This window comes from Mustela nigripes, chromosome 9 (genome assembly GCF_022355385.1).
Source record: "Mustela nigripes isolate SB6536 chromosome 9, MUSNIG.SB6536, whole genome shotgun sequence".
In the NCBI taxonomy this organism is placed as follows: Eukaryota; Metazoa; Chordata; class Mammalia; order Carnivora; family Mustelidae; genus Mustela; species Mustela nigripes.
Window position 1 is genome coordinate 19,303,872 of NC_081565.1, and position 21,076 is coordinate 19,324,947.

A 21,076-nucleotide genomic window follows, 5' to 3' on the forward strand; every position below is an offset into this window, starting at 1 on the left:
TTGTGTGCCCTGGGAATCTGGCCTACAGGCTGCAGCCTCACGCCTTCCTGCTCTCTGCTTCTGGCTAGGTCTGGCCAACGGGAGGTCCCGACAAGAGACGGAAGAGTGGACAGAGTGAGTGGGCGGGGACTTTCTCTACCCAGCGGAGGACTACAGACTACCATTCACACTTTAACTTTCGCTGGGTTCTGGTCACACATGCCCTCCTTTTGTACCTTCAGGTCCGACCTGTGTGCTTTGCCAGCTGCTGTCGGTTCTTTTGATGCCGCCCACACCTCTGCAAACAGCCCCTGCCTTGAACTCTCTCAATGACCTTGTTCCCCACCTGGAGCTGCAGGATACGGCAGGCAAACTGCTTAGCTCAGAGCCTGGCACATAGTAGGAGCTCAAAAAACACTGTGCTAAACACAAGGCAAAACAGCCCTCATTCTCCTGGGTTCTAGATGATAACTAGGATGAGCAGTGAATTTCTCAAGCTCTAGCCCCAGTTCCTAACCACCAACAGTAGGAAGGCCCTTCTGGATCCAGACGGTCTCAGTCCTCCTAAGGCAGTGATACCCTCATCTCAACCACCAGCATATCAGTAAACAGCCCCAACCAACCACCGGGACCAGGTTCTAGCGCTGGATGCTTTATGTCCCTCTTCTCGATTGATCCATATGACTCTAGAAACGTAGGGAGTACCATATCCCTGTTTTGCAAAGGTAAAAACAGAGGCTCAGAGAGGTTAAGTGACTCGCGAAAGGTCACACAGCACCTGGCCCCAAGAAGGCACTCAATCCACATTTGCTGACAGAAGGAAAGGATGGCTGGATAAGGGAGTGGTCCCAACCCAGGTCATTCCAAATGTGAAGTCTGTGCGCCGTTCCCCTCCACATGGCCTCCTGACTCCACCAGCAACAGAGATCTGTGTAACCTCAAGGAGCCTGTCCTGGGAATCAAGACAACCTTTTTTTTTTTTTTCCTGTAAAGATCACATTCCTTCATTCATTTCACAGATAGTCATGGAGCATCTGCTGCGGGCCAGGCCCTCATCTGGGTCTCCCTGAGGTGACGCTTGCAAAAAGTGCAAGCAAGGGCAAATGCCAGCAGCCTGATCATGAATAAATAAGGCCTTGACTCGCCTCCTCCCAGGCGTGGGGCTTCTGTGCAGCTTCTGTGCAGTCTCTGTGAACCGCAGCCTCCCCGCCCCTCCTCACCCGGGGCCCAGCTCAGCTTTTCCATGCTCCCCCCTGCCGCTGCTGGGGCTCCCACAGAGCTCCCTCGCTCCGTGGCTACAACCGCTGGCAGGCCCGGGGCCCAGAGCTGTCTCTGCCTCTGCCAGTCCGTCTCCTGCCCCTGGGGACAAGGGGGATCCCATCAGACCCAGCCGCAGCACCCATCTCTGGCTCCAAAATAAGAGCCACTTATTTCTGGGGAGGGAGCTCTTCCAAAGCTGTCAGCCCTAGGGAGAGGAAAGAAGTTCTCAAAGTCACCCAGCAGAAACATCTCCAAGGGGCCTTGGAGATCACCCAGCTCGCTTCCTCACAGGAGATGGGAGCTATTCTTAACTTACATTCTGCAGAAACCAAGGCTTAGCGCGGCTCAGGGCCACAGAGCTAGTAAGGGGTGGAGTCAGAATTGGAACCCAGGTCTGCAGGTCCGCAGACGGCGGACAATTAAGCCCCCGACCCAGAGCAGCACAGTTTCTTCTCTGCTGGGATGATATCCTAAATGTATATGGGGGGTCGGAGGCATGTAAGATGGGACAGAGGGAGCCCTTGTCACCACCACTCAGAGATGCCACTTCCATTATGGGAACTCTGGGCTCTGCCATAATAGAAATGACCAGTTTACCACCAGCCACATGATGGGCTGGACAAGGCTTCTCAAAGTTTTTTGGGTTCCTGTTGGAATGAGGCTAGGTTCCGAGCTGAGGGAGGGTAGGACCAGGGGACAGGGTGGGGCATAAGGTAGGAGGCTACACAAGCAGATTGACATCATCCCTCTTGCCCTTGGCCTTCCAGGGTTGGAGGAACAGGGACAACCAATAGCCTCTCTGGATGTCAGGAACCCAAAGTCTTATTCCAGTCTCTGCAAGGACATGCTAGGTGCCCTTGGCCGAGTCTTTTGTCCCTCTAGCCACTGCCCCGCCCCCCCATGTAGAGCAGGGATCAGCATTCCCAGCCTGCCCTCCTGACCCAGGTCCTGTGAGGTCCTAAAGGAAGGTACCACTCATGTAACTCATAAATCTGGTAGGTCTAGAAACAGCAGATTCTTTAGACATTGAGATCTTCCTCTGAGGCCAAGGACAGGCCCTGACACATCTCTGAAGTCCCCAACCTCCTGCCCTGAGCCTTAGAGTCTCAGAGTGGACCCTCAGCGGAGTGGGATGGAATGTGCCAGTCTTGGCATCTGGCCCTGGGGCGTAAATTTCAACTCTGCTGTGTGCCCCTGGGTAAGTCATGGCCCTTTCTGGGCACAGTCTCTAGGCTCCTCACCTGCCCACTGAGGAAGGTTGAATGGAATGATCCCTAAGTACCTAAGTACTGAACAGCAGATCTGGAGTGAGGCCTCACCCCTTCTGAGCCACACTGCCAAACCCCAAAGGGACAGTATATAGCCCAGGCACCCGACAGGCTCAAAGGCAGATTCTATACTCTCAAAACCACTCCTGCTCCAATTGTGCCAGCTTGGACATGGATGTCCTCTCCCCACAACACACACAGCCTCCGGAGGCAGGGTTGACCTCCTCCACTGGATGGGGTGGAGACCGAGGCTCACACCCTCTCTCAGCGGGGAGGGACCATTCACCCCATTTTGGCCTCGCAGCCAATGAGCCCAGCACCCACACAGCTTGAGAAGCTGAGTTGTCAGGGCTCGGAGGCACCTGGCGCCTGAGTCAGGCTGGGCAGCCCGGAGGGGTGAGAAGAGGTCCTTCCTTCTCTTCTCGGCTCCCAACCTCCTGCCCTGACAATTTTGGAGCACAGGACTTGAACAGAGCATTGACATAATTGCAAAGCAATGCATACAATTTCCATAAGTTCTACAATATGGTTATAATAAAAACGGGCTCTCAGTCCCCTTGGAGACAGGCTGAATAAATATTATTCCTAATGATTATTAAAACTCATTAAGTGTGTTTGTAAGGCCTGGGAATTCCCAGCATCTGCCACCGTCTCCACGTTGTAGGGAGCCTAACCTCAAACACAGAGCCTGGTGGGAAACCCAGCCTCAGGGAGGAGAAAACCACACAGTGGTCATCTCCAAGGCAGGAGAACAGAGCAGAGGCCTGAGCTTTCTGGAAACTCCATCCCCTACACTCCCCACCCCAGAGGAATTGGCCTCCAGCTGCAGAAAGGTCGTTGCCCCTGGAGACAGTCCCAGGCATGTTAGAGGCACCGGGCCTGAGAACATCTCCTGCACGTGGAATGTTCTTTCTCCTTTCCTTGACTGTTCAGGCCCACCCTGACCGTCCAACAGGGGCCTTGATGTGTGACTCCCCGACAGGGGCCACACATCAAACAGTTAGAGGAGCGGGGACAGGGGAGAGGACGGGGTTGGAAGCCCCCAATCGGGAGATGTGGGGACACGTGGGGGCGGGCCCATCCCGTCTAAAGGGGAGGCTCTGACCGGGCAGCCGGCCACGGGCTACTGCATCTGTCCCCCTTCCAACAGAAGCTGGTCACCGGGTCTTTTATAAGAAATCTCTCACATTTTTAAAATGTTAGTAACTTATTAAATATTTTTAAACAATGCTGCATGTGCCAAACAAAACACGTTCAGGACTACCCGTGTGTGACCTTTGTCCGGAGCTCCCAGGCTAGTTGGTGGGCTGGAGGGGCTCTCCTCAGTCAGGAGAGCGGGACTCTGGAAACCATGGGACCTGGGGGCCAGTCAGCTAGTGGTTTTCCTCGAGCCACTTGACCTTCACAGTTGGGTTAGCAGAGAATGACCTCGAGCCTGGGCCCGCCCAAGCCCAGGGGTGCTCTGTTCCCGGCACTGGCCACCAAACCCAGAGCTGCCCCAGTGGACCGTGGGTCACAGCAGAGCAGACAATCAAGAGCACATCACAGGGAGAGGAACAGGGGACCTGCGAGTCAGCCAAGGCCCTGCCCACAGCCACCTCCCTGCTCTGAGTCGCTTCTCTGGCTCTGCCCTAATGCCAGCAGTCGCCCCCTGTCCCAACTGCCCCTGCCACCCCCTTGAGCTCCAAGCAACATGCACCCCTCACCCCGTCTTACCGGCAAACCACAGTCTCCCTTGGGCCCTGGAGGTCCCATCAGCAACGGGAAAGGCGTGGGTCCCGCCAGGTGGAAGAACGAATAGCTGTGACTCGTGGGCCAGGGACTGGAGGACAGGAATCGCACGGGGCCCAACGCTGGGGCCGGGGTGGTCGGCCAGTGGGGCCGGGACAGTCTGGAGCGGGGCCTGGTTGTCAGATCATTCGACGGGACACCCCTGGCTGCCTTCCCAGGTCTGAGGGGGACGGGCTTCCGGGGGCTGCTCTTGGGTCTGGCTTTCTTTGTGGCTTCTGATCCAGAGGGTTTCTTACTTTTGGTGGGGGAGCCAGGAGCAAAGGTGGGAGGCATCGCTATGGCTGGCGGAGGGATCCTGGGAGAGCCAGGATGGAGGACAGGGGGCAGGGGCGGAACAGTGGGTTGGGGAGGTCTGTGGGTGCCAGTGCGGGCAGGGGCCGGCTCACTGGTACGGCGGCTTGGCTTGGCCTCGGTCTGGCTCACTGGGAGAAAAGGTTTTTTGGAGGAGCCAGTGGCCAGAAGTAGGGGCCGAGTGCTGGGTAGTGGAGGTCTGGGCGTCACAGGGGTCCTCTGGATCGGCTTCACTGAGGGGCGGGAGGCAGGAAGTAGGTGGGGAGTGGGGGGCACTGGCTTCTTGGTGGGTGGGGCTGCTTTTGTGAAGGAAGGCTGAGTGGCCTTCTGGGGTCGGCGGGGGCTTTGGACAAGGCCTACTGAAGGAGAAGGGACCGAGAGTCTGGCTGGATGGCTTTTGGGGGTCTTGGTGGCTGCGCTCTTCCATAATGGCTGGACAGTTGTGGTGGAACTAGCCGGAGAGGCCGGGGACACCGCAGGGAGCGCTCCACTGGCTGGCAGCTTGGCGGGAGGCTGCGGGATCCGGGCTGGGCCCCCTGCGGCCGCACGCCGGCGAGGCTCTGTGGTGCTAGTCCTCAGGGGCTTGGCGGGTGTGACGGGCACCGGAGTCCCCCTGGGATTCCTGCTTGCAGGCCGTGACCCCAGGGCTGGCACAGCAGTGGTCAGGTTCTCCAGGCCTTGCAGGGGAAGGTCGGTCTGGAAGGTGAAGGTCGTGCCCGAGTCTCGGGGAAGGAGGGGACCCAGCTGGGGCCGGTACGTGTCGGCCTGTCCGCACTGCCTCCTCAGGTGGGTACAGTAATTGTGAGCGACCTGCGTCACAGGGTAGATACTGAACTGGCACAGGGCGCCTTCAAACTGGACCGCATGTGGGTTCATCCTCCCAAAGAGGAAGGAGCCCTCGGGGTCGAGGGCTGGGTCTTTGTGGAAAGGCAGCGGGACAGGCACCCGGCGCTGCCCGCACGCCGTCACCAGGGTGACAGTGCGGCCCCGGAGCTCCAGGGCGAGGTGATGCCAGCGCCCGTCGTGCACGTCGAGGTCAAAGGCCACGGAGCGCCGGGGCCCCAGGTGGACGACCGTCTTGCCGGGGAGGAACTGCAGACCCAGCTGCAGCTTGTGCTTCCGGCTACGGACGGCGAAAAGGAAGGCATGGTTCACCCGGTGGGAGCAGAGGCTCAGCACCAGCGCCAGCTCTGTGCCCAGGGCGGCGGGAAGGACGGCGGCCGTGGGGGCCTGGAGCCGGCTCCGCTGCGTAAAGATGAAGCCCGATGGGAACGGAATGACCCCCGGGGGCGGGGGGCTCCGGCCACCCCCTGCTTTCGTCCCGCTGAGGCCCAGCCGCTGGAGGACGTCCACATCTGCAGAGGGAGCACAGAGGGGGAGAGGGTGCGGTCAGGGTCTGCTCCCGCCCCAGGCCCCTCCAGGCGTGCAGACGGGGAGGCCGGTCCCTCCGCTGCTACCCCACGCTTGGGGCCGGGAGCGTGGAGTCGGAACCAGTCCCCCGTCTGGCTGAATGGCCCTGCCTATACTTGTTTACAACACAGACCCTGAGCTAGACGTGTTGACTTGAGTGCCTCGGTTTCCTCATCTGTTGAATGGGATCACATTAGCACCAGACTGAGAAAGCTGCCACGAAGAGCCAACGAGCTGGCACGCTTGAAAACAAGCGCCTGGCACCCAGTAAGCACCTGCCAAGGACAGCTGCTCATACCAGAAATAATGACCGTCACCAGAGGCTAGCCATGAGTATTCAGGCTCTTCCCCGTGTCCATCTCAGAAGCCGCCTCCTCCAGGAAGCCATCCCATGAGTGAGGGAGCAGGGTCACAGGAGCTCGGTAAGGATGTCCAGCAGGCCTGACTGGTTTGACCGCCTTTAAGAAGGTCCCCAGCCCCCTCTGCACCCCCTTGGTCTCTCTATGGCCAGAGCAGACTGAGGGAGCTGCCTTCTGCACAGGAAGAGGACACGTCCGATGACTCCCCTCCTCCCTGCGCAGCCTTGGACAGAGCAGAGGAAGCCGATCGAGGCATCCTTGTAACCTCTGTCCTCTGGCGAGGCGTCTGGACGTCGACTGCGGCCTGGCCAGGTCACATCCGCCCAGTAATTACAACGGTGGGGCTCGCCAAAGGAGGGCTTCCAGCGTGTTTATGGAAAGGCTTCCTGACCTTGCCTCTCGCAGGGTCATTCGACCTCCTTCAGTCGGCCGAGCTGCCAGTGTCTGCAGAAGGCAGCTTCCGAACTCTGACTCGGAAAGGAGAGGCCGCCTCCGGAATGGGGGCCTGGCTCGGGTCCTTGGCTTCCTCCCACCAAACCCCTGAATTCAGCAACCTAGGCCCTGAGCATGGTACGTGGGGTCCATGTGGGGCTGGATATGGCTCTTAGCACTTAGCCCTAGGCCGGCAGCTCTGAGATGGACAGACGGGTGGATGGACAGATAGATGTGCCAGGAGAAGATGAGTGCCGCACGTATGTAGCAGGCTCTGGAGTCAGAAGGCCGGACTTCAGAGCCAGACAGAGCCACCCGGGAGTCTGGACTCTGAGCCTCCGTTCCCTCCGCTGTAAAACGAGGCGGCAGAGGACGCCTCCATCAGAGGGTTGTTGGCTGTCCTCATCCAGATACCTCTGGACGAGTCTCTTCCTGACCCCTGAGCCTCAGTTTCCCTGCCCAGAAGGCAAGGGCAGCCAGATGTGAAGGCGGCCACCCAGAGCTCACGATGTCCGAGAACACCACAGTCCCAGGCTGCTCTTTGGGGCTGGCCTGGCTTGAAGACCTGTCTTCCTCCCTAAGGATCTGTGGACCTTCGTTTCCCTTCAAATTCTCCTTTCTCCCACCTCCGTCTGTCCTGAGCTCCTGAGCTCAAATAAACCACTGCTCCAAGATTCTCTTGGTCACGGTGGATTCCCCACGTCTCCATCGCGGAAACCTTCCTATGAGCACAAACGACTACTCCCTGCAAACGACTTCTAGGGGAGGAGGCATTTGCTGGGGAAGAGGTTGAGGGCAGGAAGCCACCTCTCCCTCCCCTCCTCCCACCTGAGCAGCCCCCCCCAGCCCCCCCCCCCCCCCCCATCCCCCTCCAGCCTGCACTGCATGCCCTCACACACTGCAGCTGTCAGCTGCTTCTACCTGCCTGGCCAGGTGCCACTGGTGAGCTCCCCCAACTGTCCTCTGCAGGTGGCTTTCAAAGCTGACCCCAGCCAGTCTCCAGGCCTCCCCCAGAGACGGTGTGTGGGGCAGGGGCAAAGCCCCACACTCTGCCACCCGGAGCTGGCAGAGGCCTCTGACCACCGTGGGCACCACGGGGGATGGAGAAGGACCGTTCTTGCCCAAGGGGTCAGGGAAATGCTAGAATTAACAACAATAAACACTAGTATTTACGGACCACTTCCTATGTGCCAAGTGCTTTATGTGTTCTATCTCACCCAATTCTCTCAATCATTTCTAAAGAAAATACTGTTTAGCATCCCCCCTTTACAGAGGAGGGTCAGAAAAGTTCGCTACAGGAACGAGCCCAAGGTCACACAGCCTATAACAAAAGGCACAGCCGGGACTTGAACCCAGGCCACCTGGCTCCAGGGTCTCTGTTCTTAGCACAATGCTATCCCGAGCTGGAGTCCCTCAGACTTGTTGGAGAGTGGGGTGGAGACCCATCCAGAATCCAGGGGCCAGGAGCTGGGGGCCAGGGGAATGAATGCAGCCCGACGCCAAGCAGAAGGACCCTGCCAGCTGGCCGCGGCGAGATCCCTTTATTACATAAACCTGGCTCCGCGGAGCTCCGGCCTCTCCCCAACACCCCCCCCCCCGCCCCCCATTGCCTGACTCAGGACTCTGGACAGCTGTTCACCTACTTTGTGAGGGAAACAGCAAGCTTGGAAAATATGACATTTGCACAAAATGTTGCCGGGCAGCCGGAGTCTCTTCCGGGCACGGCCCTCCCCTCCTGGGGACCCAATCCCTGCTGGCGGCCAGGTCAGGCCACAGGGGCTCTGGGAGTGCCCCGCTGCCTGCCCCCGGCACACGGGCGAGCATGGAGGAGGGGAAGAGCCGCTATTCTAGGAGGCCTTGTGGCTGCTTGACAAACAGATGTGGGAGAGGTTTCAGTTTTCCCCGGGCAGCTGTGCAGCCAGCCCACCGCCACTCTGGCCCCCTGGCTGGGTCCTCGGGGATGGCAGGGGGAAGAACAGGATCTCACGGCAAGGGGAGGCAGTGGTGGCCTTCATGCCTCCTCTCAACAGATCTTAGTATAACCCTTGGACAAATTAGGACGACTGAGGCTTACCGAACCATGATTTCTTCCAATTCTGCCCCCGCCCCCGTAAGGAAAGAAAGGGTCACTCTCCCACATTTCTGCACTGAGCCCTTGCTGTCCCTTACAAAACTGCAAATGTCACTCTTCCCAGCCTGGAGAGAATTTGCCAATGAAGGGCTCCATTCTAACTGACAGGAAAACTGAGGCACTGAGTTCCACATGGGGCCATGGCTGTCTCCAAGCCCTGAGTTCTCAGGTCTCTTCTGCCCTCCCTTGTCCCCCCATCCCCCCGCACAAAGAGAAGAGGGAATTACCTTCAGGAGGTCCTTGGGTGGAGGCCAGGTGACAGGCAAATGAGATTAAGATCCAGGTGAAGAGAAACCCCCTAGAGACGGGAAGACACAAGCAGAGCCGGCATCAGCTTCCACTCTGGGGCCCAGATCTGGCTGGGGAGCTGGGAGAGAATCACCCACCCCCAGATACCCCACCCCGGCCAGGCTTGCCCACTGGAGGTGGGGGAGGCCAGGCACAGGCTCTATGACCCCACAGGGTAGCCCATGCTCCCAGAGTTTCCAGGCGTAACCTCCAGAGGCAGGACCTGCTCACGCGGCACAAGTCTCAAGTAAAATGTTGTTTTTCACAGATCGGGAAACCAAGGTCGTAAGGTAGGGAGCAGTGGGCGGGAAGCCTTGTCGTGGGCGTCAGGAGACCCGGGATCCAGCTTCAAAAATCTGTTGCTGACTCACTGAGCCACAAGGGCCAGCCCCTCCCCGTCTCTGGGCCTCAGTTTCCCCATCTGTACTATGGCCTCTGGATTCTAAGGCCCAATGGGCAGCAGAGCCAGGACTGAAAGGTCAGTGGGAAAACCAGACCCGTCTGCTTGGATGACGGACATCCTCAAAGGACAAAAGCAACGGGAAATCCCTCTGTAGGCACAAGGGGGGAGGGAGAGAAGACCCCTTAAGCAGGGCTAGAGCACCCTAAGGAAGCTGCCCACCTGGCCTTAGGCTGACAGGGAAAGGCAGGGGAGAGTAAACAGAGGACACGGAGGGAGGTCATGCAGACCCAGGTGCAAACGTGACCCCATTGCTTACCAGCTGTGTGACCCTGGGTGAGTCACTCAGCCTCCCTGAGCCTGCCTCAAGCTCTGCGGCGTGGCCGACACTCCCTATCTCACCCGCCAGGCGTGAGGATTAAATGAGCTCATGCATGTCAAGGGCTTGGCCTGGTGCCAGCCACAGAAGTGCGCCTTCAGCATCACTGCTACCGCCGGACTCTGGGGCCCGGAAGGGTTAATGCTCTGCTCAGTGGTTCCTGCCAAGATGGGCAGAGGCAGTGATCCGATTTCACCTTCCTGTGGGAGCAGCCACCGGCGACACCCGAAGCCACCCGGGGCATCTGATCCCCGAGCGGGCAGAGGGGAGGGCGGCACGTGGCCAAAGCCGGCCAGCCGGGATGCAGGCAAGAGAGAGCCTCGACTGGCGGGCGGCACGGGCTAAGGCTGAGACACACAGGCCCGGGAGCCATTTCCAAGAGGAAAGCTAGAATGGTGCACTTCTGGGGAATCGTGTAATCCAGGAAACCCATCCGCCGGAATTGATGTCTGGCACCGCCTGTTCTTCCCAGCTCCCTAGGCGCCCCAGAAAACCAGCTCACACTCTCTGATTTAATGGCAATCACTCCCATTTAATTGCAGTTATAATCAATAGTGATCCCGATAAGCACTGTAGAAGACACTGGTGGTTACCTATACTTAGTCATCCCCCTGCCCTTCTTGTTCAGGCAGGCAGGGACTTTGGAGGATACTGGATGAATCTGGGTAAGTCTAAGCTAATCTTGCGAACTTCATTTGCCATGCCAGTGACCGCTGTGGGCATGCATGCATGACCCAAACATGGTCAGTAAGAGGTGAGGGATGGCTCTTATAAAGCCTCCCGGGAAAGTATTTCCAGGGGATATAGAGAAGGTCTTCTTCTAGCCTTTGCATGTTATTGAGCAGGGATGCGTGACTGCTGCAGCCATTTTGTGCACATGAGGCTAACAGGCTCCATGAGCACGTGAGGACGACAGAATGGAAAAACAGTGAATGTCTGATGACACTTGAGATGCTGAATTAGCCAACCCGTCACTGTTTTTCCTTTAGATCTCTTGATATGGGAGTTGTGTAAGCCATGTCGAATCGGGTCAATTGCAGCACAAGGCAAACTGAATGAAATAGCATTCAGATTCAGATGCTGATGGTGGTCCTTTGAAAGCCTTCTCCAGTGCCTGGGCCCTTGCCTGTGCTGCTCCCAAGTGTTCCTGAAAGTGTTCTTTTGTCTGGTCAGTTCCCACACACGCCTTAGACCCCAGCTTGGGCGTCACCCCCCACTGCGCATACCTCATTGCAGCAGGTGTCCCGCGTGAGCCCATTGCCTATTTTCCTATTTCCCTTTCTAGAACAAGTCCCTGAAGGGTAGGAACCACCTCTGTCTCGTTCATGCATATTCCCAGCACCTGGCAAGCATATCATAAATGCTCCGTAGATCTTTGTGGAAGAAATAATTGGTTCCTGGTATTACAGGACTCTGGACTTGAAAAGCATCTCCCCAGAGGCCCTCTTTCTACTTCTGACTTGTTTCCAGGGTTATTCCCAAATAATCCTCAGCTCCCCCTCAGCCTCTCCAATCTGCTGCCACTGCTGTGAAAAGGCCCTTTTTCAAGGGACCTGTCCTCCCTGCCACGGCGGGCTTCGCCTCCAGCTCGCCGCTAGCAATGACCAGCGTCTCGCTACCCCGGCATTGCTTGGCAGGAAGAGCAGAGACTGACCCTTCTGCCCCGGCCTGCCCCCCTGAAGCCCACGGCAGACTCATCGGCCCTGAGAAGAAACAACAGGAGGCTTCGTTTGCTGTGACAAAAACAGAGGCTTAAGGAGACCAGGTTCCTCGTCAAGGTCACCCTGCGAAGGCTCTGAGGTCATAATTCTTCAGTACTATTTCCCACGTGTACCAGGTAGACACTTCAGAAAACTGGAGCCCCATCAACTGGGGAAGAACTGCATCCCAGTCCCGACGGTTCCCAAAGCACAACTAAACAACTAATTGCCTATCAAAGGGTCTGAGAAGTCCTGCAATGAAGACATGAACAGGGCTTTGTGTCCATCAGCAGTCCCCAGACTTAGAGGACCTGGGAATTCCTTTTTCCAGAGAATGCCTGCTCTGAAGGCACTGCCCCTCACTTTCCAGGGTCCCAACAACCTCATCTCTGTCCCATTTCCTTCCATCCTCTCTTCTCAGCCCCTTCCAGGCACAAGCCCTCACTCCTTGAGTGTCTCACCGTATGACGTCACATCCACCCGGCTCAGGATGCTTCCCAAGCTGATAAAGAGAGGCTTTGGTGGAGAGGAGAAGGCATAAAAACCATACATGTCCTTAGTTGATTTTTCTGGCTGCTGTTATGCCAAGGTGCCCCCTCTGGAGCGAATAAGGATACACTTGGGGGAAATATTTTTAATCCCTAAGGTCAGGAGAAAGAAGACTCACAGGAGGGATAGGATCAGAATCTTTGCTTCAATTAAGCTTCCCAACACCATGGTTTCCAACTCAAGCATTTCAGCCCTGAAGGCCTGTGATCAATGAATTTGCTTCTCCACTTGTTCACCTTGACCAATGCTACTGACCTCTTGGACCTGAATGCTGTGTGCACTTCACCCGTATCCTGCCAAAGTGAAGGGTGGGTATAGACAGCAGGAGAAGGTCCCCTGAGATCATCTAGAGGCCAGATTCTAGTCCCATCCCCTCGTTGTGGAGATAGGGAATTGAGGGCCAGAGAGGGGAAGTGATTTGCCTAAAGCCACACAGCATGTCAGTGACCCACATGATCTGCTCTTCTACTTAGCAAACAGTCCTTTCCACCTGACTTGTCTCTTGTGGAGAAGAAACTGGACACTTACAGGGACTTCCTCTTTGCCAGAGAGCAGAGTCCAGCCTTTACCAACAGGAACAGAGGCACAGCCTAGGGAGCCAACAAGCCATCTAAGTGAGCTCCAGGCCTGGAAAGTTGGCTCCCGGAGGGAGGCCCTGCTGAATCGTTTGCTCCCGTTCCAATGCTGTTTAGGCTACTGCTAATAATGTTTAGTGCCTGCGTTGGCTCAAGCTTTGTTCTTCCCGACTTCTGTTTTCACCACTGACTCGTGGGCCTTGGCTCGGTGAACCCAGGGCTCCAGAATGTCGGGAAGACCAGAGCTCGGGAGACCAGAGTGGGCAGGAGGCAGCTGCGATGGCAGTACCTACACATTAGGAAACCTGACCTTGGAGACACAGCCTGGCCACACAGCCCTCCAGGAAGGGAACCCAGGTGTCCTTACCCCTGCAAAGGGCCCTCTGCCAGCACACCAAATTTGGCTACTCCAGGACCACTAGGCTGCCAGACTACACCTGGTATGCTTGGTTTTTCCCCCCAACCTTCCTACCTGGGATCGTAAGAGAGGACTGTAAGAGATCGTAAGAGACCCATACCAACTTGAACATCCTGCAAGAGCTCAGAGCTGAGACCCAGGGCATGAAAAAACACACAAGGAAAGCGGCCCTGTGGACTCCAGGCTTGGCTGTGCGCTCACAGGACAAGCTGGGTGGGCCACTGGCCTGAAGACCGCAGAACAGCAAAGGGGGACAGACCTGTCCCACCTGCCTCTGTGGACCAGCCAGGCCACCATGTGCCCGGACAGCCGCACCCAGGCTCCTCTCATCACACCTGATACCTCTTCCGTGGGAACACAGACAGGTCATCTGTCTGGACAGGATGCAGCCCAGAATTTTCCAGTTGACTCACATGTCCACTCAAGACGAAGTGAATAATAATACAAATAACAGCGGCCATTTATTGACCATTTACTACATGCCACGCACTGTTCTAAACCCTTGATGAACATGGTCCTCTGTTAATCCTCACTAAACCTTGCGAGCTGAGAATTCAGCTGCCTGTTTTGTGGATCAGAAAGAGGGGAAGCCCAGAGGCGAGGGGGCCTGTCCAAGCTCCCACACTGTCTGATCGCAGGGCTCCCCCTGCCCTACAACCTGTCGCCCACCAGGCCAGGCTGTGGGATACCAAGAGGGTCCCCCAGACACAGAATGGGGAACAGAGAACGTGCTGTCAAAGTAGCAGGCAGAATGTGCTCAGACAGAGATAGGGAGTGGGTGACATGGGAAGGGCAGCCCCACCCCCGGCCAGTGCACCCCACCAGGGGAGCTGATGAACATTGAGATGAGACCCGAGGGGCAGCAGGACACGTGAAAGCACCAGGAAGGGGAGTGTTGCAAGTACAGAGAGGAAAGAGAAGGAGAAAAGACGCCAGAGATGTGCTCTGTAGTGTCAAGGAGCCTGGTCTGGGCGAGGTAAAGGAGAGCAAGGCTGGAAGTCTCGCCAGGACCAGAGGGCACAGGATCTGGGGCACTGCTGTGCTGAGGGAGGCAGCGAGACCAGGCGAGGCAGAGGCTGGGCCTCAAAGCAGCGTGACTGCCCGTTTGCCCAAAGCTCAAGCCCCACTATGGGGTGCTTGCCTGGCACCACTTTTCTACCCAGCCACTGGCATCTGTCTTGGCACAGGGTCTTCTGGAGAAAATGAGTCAGCAGTGCGCTTACTTGCGCGGTGTGTGTGTGTGTGTGTGTGTGTGTGTTGTGGTGGGGGGCAGGGGAATCTCAGCCAGCCAGTTTTTTCCAAGACATGGGAAAGAAATGGGGGGGGCATCATCCCCCTGATTCCAGCTCCAAGGGGCAGGGCATGTGGGACAGGGCGGAGCTACAACCCTGACCAGCCTCTTGGGAATGTCCTCTGGTTCTGGAAGGGTGGAAAGAGAGCAAGTCCTGTGAGCCACAGTGCATAGGGCCCGGAGGGCTGCTCCCATCCTCACTCACTCCCACACACACCCACACTCAGTGACTCGCTCTCACACACACTCACTCTTTACAACTACTCCATCAGCCCCTGGATCCCAGCTCTGCCACGGTCCCTCCTTGGAGATTCCCTGTCCCTCCCTGGCCCCCAGTCTCTGCTTCTGTGCAATGACAAGGGCCCTTTCTGTTCTGACATGCTGGATCTCCCTTTTTCTCTCTCACACCCCAAAAATGACAGGGACTGAGACACCCCCTTCCCCAGCCCCCAGGGAAGGAGGGAACACTGAGAGGAACAGACCCAAACCGACTGACACACATGCGGAGACTTCCAGAAGCAGGGGACGTGCAAAGACACACAGACGCCAGACAGCAGCAGAAGCCGAGACCCGGGGACCTAGACGCCTGTGGATAGTTTCACAAGAACTGACTAACTTACAGGCTCAGGACTTGTAGACACCGACACCGGAACACACCGAACAGCCAGAAACGGGGACCCTTCTTCCCCCAAGCGTCCCCGAAGCCCCCCTCCGTCCCCAACCCGCCGCCCCAGGCGCCACCACCCACCCCCGAGGCCGACCCCAGGGCTGGCTCCGCACCGACCCTCCCCAGCAGGGCCCCCGGCCCAACGCGAACGCAGAGCCGGGCCAGCGGGGCAGGGCACACGGCGCTCGCCAAGCCTCGCCAGGCCGGGGGGCGCAGCCCGCGTTAACCCTTGGCGGCCCGCCTCAGAGGGGCGCAGGAAGGGGCAGGAAGCCGACGTTCCGGGGAAGCGTCCGGCGCGGCGGGGAACCCCCAGCCCTCCCGCGGGCTGGAGCAGCAGGAAGCTGGGGAGGGGGCGTCCCCGAGCGTGTACTCACCCCCCGCGCGCAGCCGCCGCCGCTGTGCCTCTGGCCCCCCGCGCCGATCCCGCTCCCATGGCGGGCCCCTACTTCATGCTCCCGAGCCCGGGGGGCAAGTGTGGGCGCGCCCCATGGGGCCGCCAGCCCCCCGCCCCGCCGCGCCAGGCCGGCTCAGAGCGCGCGGCCCCCGCGCCCCCAGCGCAGCCTCGCGCCCAGGGGCGCCGGAGCAGGCAGGCAGCGCGGCCGGGGCCCCGCGGGCGCCCGCGCCAGGCCCATGGTCCCAGGAGTCCCGGCGCCGCGCTCGCCCCTGCCTCGCTCTTTTTCTGCTTCCACCGAAAAGGAAGAAGAAGCAGGCAAAAAAAGAGAGATGATCAAACTTTTGGAGGCGGGCTGCTGTCGGTCCCCGGAGGCAAAGCGAGGCCGGGCGAGGGCGCGCGGAGGGCGGTGGAAGCTGCCTCCCCGCCGGCCTGGGGGAGGAGAGGAAAAGGAAGGATTTGGGGGAAATGAAGGCGATTTAAAGTCTCGGCCCGCGGTGGCTCTCCACCTTCTCTCCTCCCCGCGCCGAGCCGCCCTCTGCTGCCCCATGCTGCCCCCTGCCGGCCGCAGCCGGTCACACAGCCTCGGCTGGCTCACCTCAGCCCTTCAGAGACACCCCCACCTACGCCCCCCCCCCCAGTAAAAATAGAGAAACTGAGATTCACAAATAGGAAAGAGACTGCCAAGGCTGCACAGCAGGGCGACCACAATTCAGAGATTTGGGACTTCTGGCTTGTGAGACTGGGGGCCTGGGGGAGGTCCCCGAGCTTGGGGGGGCCGAGATAGAAGGAGAAAGGGGACAAATATTACTGCTGAAAGGAACCCAGTGTTCCGAGGAGAGATCTCCACCAGTACTCAGTATCTAGACTCCCACAACAGCAACAACCCAGTGTCCTGCCACACATACACACTCCTCTTCCAGATTCAGAACACCCTGGAGAACAGACCTTCCCGGCACATACATAGTGGGTGAGGTTGTTAAACGCTCGTCACCCTCTTCCCTTCCCTGTCTAGTCGGTAAGAAATGGGAGCTAAACACCCCCCCCTACACACACACACACACACACACACACACACACACCCTCAGAATGCGACCAAAGACTCCCTCAGATCCCCCGCTGGAGCGCACGACGGCACACACCTTGACACCGCTGCAAGCGCCCAGCAAATTCGCACGGCCACAACCCCAGTCTGAGCCCGGTATTAGAAGTCCCCTCCACCTCCGCCTCCATGGTTTGTTCACCGGTGCAAACTCCCACACACATCCACGCTTACCACAAACTCAGACACACACTCACACTCATCCACATACAAGTTTGGCCACGCACTCCTCCAGGGCTCACACAAACACACCCTGGGGTGTCTGGACTCGAACGCAACCCGGACTCCCTACAAGCAGACGCAGGTACACTAGTACTTACACGCACACAAATGCACACTAGCGTATCCGTATCCCCCCAACACACACTCCCGCACACACACCTTCACGTGCACACACACCTCACATACACACATGTGCGCGCGCACACCCCCACTTGCACACAGCGCTCCGCTAGTGCCCACCGCAAGCGTGCACAAACGCATTCATTCCCCACACGTGCACCCCCCCCCCCGCCCATACGCGCGCAACTTTACGCACACACACCGCTACCCCCAGAGCTCCAGGAGCCTCGGGCCACTTACTGGGTCCCTAGCTGCGAGGCTGGACGGTCAGTCCTTCCTCGGGCGCCTAACGGCATTTGTGTTCATGGGTCCCCGCAGCCCCGGAAGCGGGCGCGGGGGCGGGGGTGCGGGGTCCCCTTCCCTAAACTGGGCGCGGGCGCTCGGAGCGCAGCGGCACCGGGAGGGGCATGGGCGCGCGGGGCTGCGCCGCCGACCCGGTCCGCCTGCGCTCGAACTTCGTCCGCTCTGCGTCCTCCGACTCCGGCGCGGGCTCCGGGCGCTGGGGGCGGCTCATAGGTGCTGGGGCCGCGGCGCCCGCCGGGCCTTTTGAAGTCTCCGCTGGGGGCGGGGAGGGGGCGCTGAAGGCGGCCTTTTAAACCGTGGCTGCACGCGGGCTCGGTGGAGCAAGGTGTCTGGTTTCAGCAAACTTTAGGAAAAGTCCCAAGCCGAAGCGAAGGGCGGGGGGGTAGGGGTGGGTAGGTGGGGGGAGCCAAACCAGAAAGAAAAAGAAGCGGAATAGCTATGCGCTGCTTCCTGCAGGGGGCAGAGCACCCATGGCTGCCTGGAGGCCCGCGGGGCCGGGTGCTGGGGAACCCGCAGATGACTGGGTGGCGCGTGGACCGCCCCCCACAACTCCCACACCACCGCGTGGAACTGGATTCGTAACCTCCACGCGGACGAGCCCCAGGGGGCGGCAGAAACACCCCAAAATTGCACAGAGGATGTGTATTTGAGCGTTCTGGGTGAGAGGGACCACGGGTTTTCCTCAGGTTTTCGGAAGCCCTGGAAGGTTGAGAATTGCCAGACCAAGTGCAGCTGGCGGTTTTTGAAGCTGCATACCTTGTGCTAGGCGGATCCAGCCCTTAAGGATAGTTTTTTGATACGTTGTTCATCATGGATTTTTTTTTTTTTTTTGGCATTGGTTTTGACATTTGAAAAGTATTGCGTTAAAATATTATGTATCTTGGTTAGTTAGGGGTCTTTTGGCTTCCCCTTGATTCCAAAACTCCACTTCTGAGAGCTGTTTCCGGTACCAAAATCCCAAAAGGGGTTTGCACCCTTTCTCTCCTCCTTCTAGCCAGGTGTAGCACTCTGCTAAGTGTCGCTATTTACAGCAGGTCTGCTGTCAACATTTACAGATGAGAAAGCTGAGATTCTGAAAAATTAAGTCACCCTCCTGAACTCACAAAACTGGTAGGCTGTGGAGGTGGGACTGGAACCCACGTGATCTGATTCCTGTTTACTGCAGCTGAACACAATAATCCAAACCTTAGCCTTTAAGGGGTTCCGAGCAGACCCCTGTCAGCCTCCGCAGCTTCATCGTCTGCCCCAAAGCCCCAATCTCTCCGATGCCTGGACGAGCTCTGGACAAGCTAGGATACTTCAAGGCCTGGTCCAGGCTGCTTTCTCCTGGAGGGTTCCCTCCCCACCCCACCCCACCCCCTTTGCTGCCTGTCCTTCAAGGGCAGCTCAAGCTCTCTCCCACACCCGAGTTGTAGCGCATGTCACATGGTGTTGTCATTGTCACATCCATCTCTGTGTCCCCACACCCAGCACGGAGCCTGGAACACAATAGAGGCTCAAACCATTAATAATTTAAATGAGTTTCTTTAACTCCTCCAGTGTGCAAACCCCTGTACAAAACCGAGGGAAGAGGGTCTGCCACTATGGGAGAGAAGACAAAGAACTTGGCACAGGGTCCTGCTTTCTGGGCACACACTCATTTGTAACATAGACAGAAGGCATGCTCAGTCAGCAGCTTGGGGCAGGAAAGAGAGCCTGCATGGGAGATATCAGACACCTCCATGCAATCACATCAAGATAACACAAGGAGAATGTGATAAATGCTACCAATGAATTGAATTGTCAAGCAAAGCTAAGGGATGGAGAGAAACCAGAGAATGCTCCCAGGAGGAGGTGGCCTTTGGCTCCTGAAGGGTGTGTTAAATGATCATGGAGCCATGGGGGAAGACAATTCAAGTGGAAGAGTCACCAAAAGGCCAAGAGTGTGGGAATGGATTTCAGGCAGGTTTTGAAGGGGGTGAGGGGAGGGGGAGTTGTGGAGTACAGCTCCCCCCTGTACTGTGTGGGTGATGCCCCGTGACTCACTGGCCACGAAGCCATTTCCAGGCAAGGGGATGCATTTCCTCAAAGGTCAGGGAGGGGGTCAGTGCTGAGCACCAAGGCCTTTCCAAATCTCATTTCCAAATCCAAGTATGCAATGTTAATGCCCAGGGACCCCTGTTCCTTGAAGGGCTGCTGCAAAGACCCATGGGAAACCCTGTAAAGCACATAAAGATCAATGGTATCTTCTTCCAAAGCCTCACTCTCTCCATGTGTAAACTAGATGCGTCACACACGGTCACCTGCGTGAGTCCTTGAGCTCGTGAGTGCGAGAGTGTTGTTCAACAGTAATCCAATTTGGTAGATAATTCTTGAGGGCTAACTGTGTTTGGCTAGGTTAGGAGGGAAATGAAACTCATGGTCTTCCCGGGGCTCATGGTCAGCTGGAAAGACAAGTCATGGACACTGATAGGAATTCTTGGGAAGGGATCTTGCTTCTTGTGCTGCTGCGTCACACCCAGTCTTCCCGCCAAGTAGGTTCCTGGCACCACACCAGAGACTGGGGAAACAGTTCTGCTGGAGGTTGGGTCCCAAAGACACGGAGCCATTGCCTATTCTGTGCACAGGAAGGGGCACTCACGAGCCAGCCCGAACTGAGTCATCTCTGTGGGCTAAAAGGCAATGAGATTAGGAACTGGGTGGACAGTGACTGTGAGGCCCAGGTGACATCTCGGACACAAGGTAGAAGAATAAGAATTCCTGGCCTGGTGAGGACCCAGGGGCCACATTGTGGCCCAAGCAGATCAGCCATGGACCCTGCTGTCTGAGATGCATCTGCCTTGAGACAAACTGTTCATCTGAAAAGCCTTACGGGTGGACACGTAATAGGTGCTCAGTAAACGGTCATGAATGAATCACTAGTGAAGTCTTAGCCTGCAGAACAGAGGCTGCAGGGGTGCCTGGGTGGCTCAGTCATTAAGTGTCTGCTTTTGGCTCAGGTCAGGATCTCAAGGTCCTGGGACTGAGCCCTGCATCAGGTTCCCCACTCAGAGGGAAGCCTGCTTCTCCCTCTCCCAACCCCCCATACCTCTGTTCCTTCTCTCGCTGTGTCTCTCTCTGCCAAATAAATAAATAAAATCTGAAAGAAAGAGACAGAGGCTGCACACTGCCCAGATATTAAACCCCATTAATCTCTCCACCCAGCTTTTTCTGGGAACCCACTGTGCACCCACCCATGCTTCTTGCTCTCCAGTCGGGCTGGTGGAGGAGACCAGCAAGGAGACAGGCAGTAACTGTGGTTCAGAAAGCCTTGCCTCGAGTCATACTTGCTTCTGTGGCCTACAGAACCAGGAGGAGAACTCAGATCCCAATTTCCCCAAGGCTCTGCCCTGCAGGACACACCAGGATGGGGTTTTCTTTCTCATTTGGACCCCGCACAGCACATAGCGTAGGATGTGTGCGCACAATACATGTCGAATAAGAAAATCATGTAGAAGGGTCATTCATTCCCGGGTCACTCGGCCAATCAGGAGATGCTGACATACCTCAAGCACGGAGCAGGACACTGGTCACAGCAACTATGCGTTGTAGCCCTTGAGATGAGCAGATCCCATGGCCGTGTTGACTTCCTGTGCCTGGTACATGGGAGGTATTCCAAAAACGCTACGTGAACGTGGGGATGAATACACGAGAGTAGTTTGCCAGATTACACCTAAGAGATTAGCTTTCCAGCCACCTGTTTTCTCTCCCGCGTCACAACATTGGTCCATC

At 57.4% G+C, this 21,076-nt stretch overlaps 1 protein-coding gene across 7 annotated transcripts in view; it reads right to left on the reverse strand.

The window, feature by feature from the left end:
* The window catches only part of COL27A1 (collagen type XXVII alpha 1 chain), a 136,894-nt gene extending 119,258 nt beyond the window's left edge, over positions 1 to 17,636 (reverse strand). For 6 of the 7 annotated variants that reach the window (XM_059410979.1, XM_059410977.1, XM_059410980.1 and 3 more), the window contains exons 1-3: positions 15,563 to 15,696; positions 9,149 to 9,219; positions 4,224 to 5,944 (exon numbers count right to left, since the gene is read on the reverse strand). In XM_059410979.1, the coding sequence (XP_059266962.1) occupies positions 4,224 to 5,944; positions 9,149 to 9,219; positions 15,563 to 15,621 (1,851 nt within the window). In that variant the 5' untranslated portion in view covers positions 15,622 to 15,696. Of the gene's footprint in view, positions 1 to 4,223; positions 5,945 to 9,148; positions 9,220 to 15,562; positions 15,697 to 17,263 lie in introns of those variants that run through there. The other variant, XM_059410975.1, reaches the window with a different exon arrangement.
* Between the last annotated feature and the right edge of the window lie 3,440 nt (positions 17,637 to 21,076).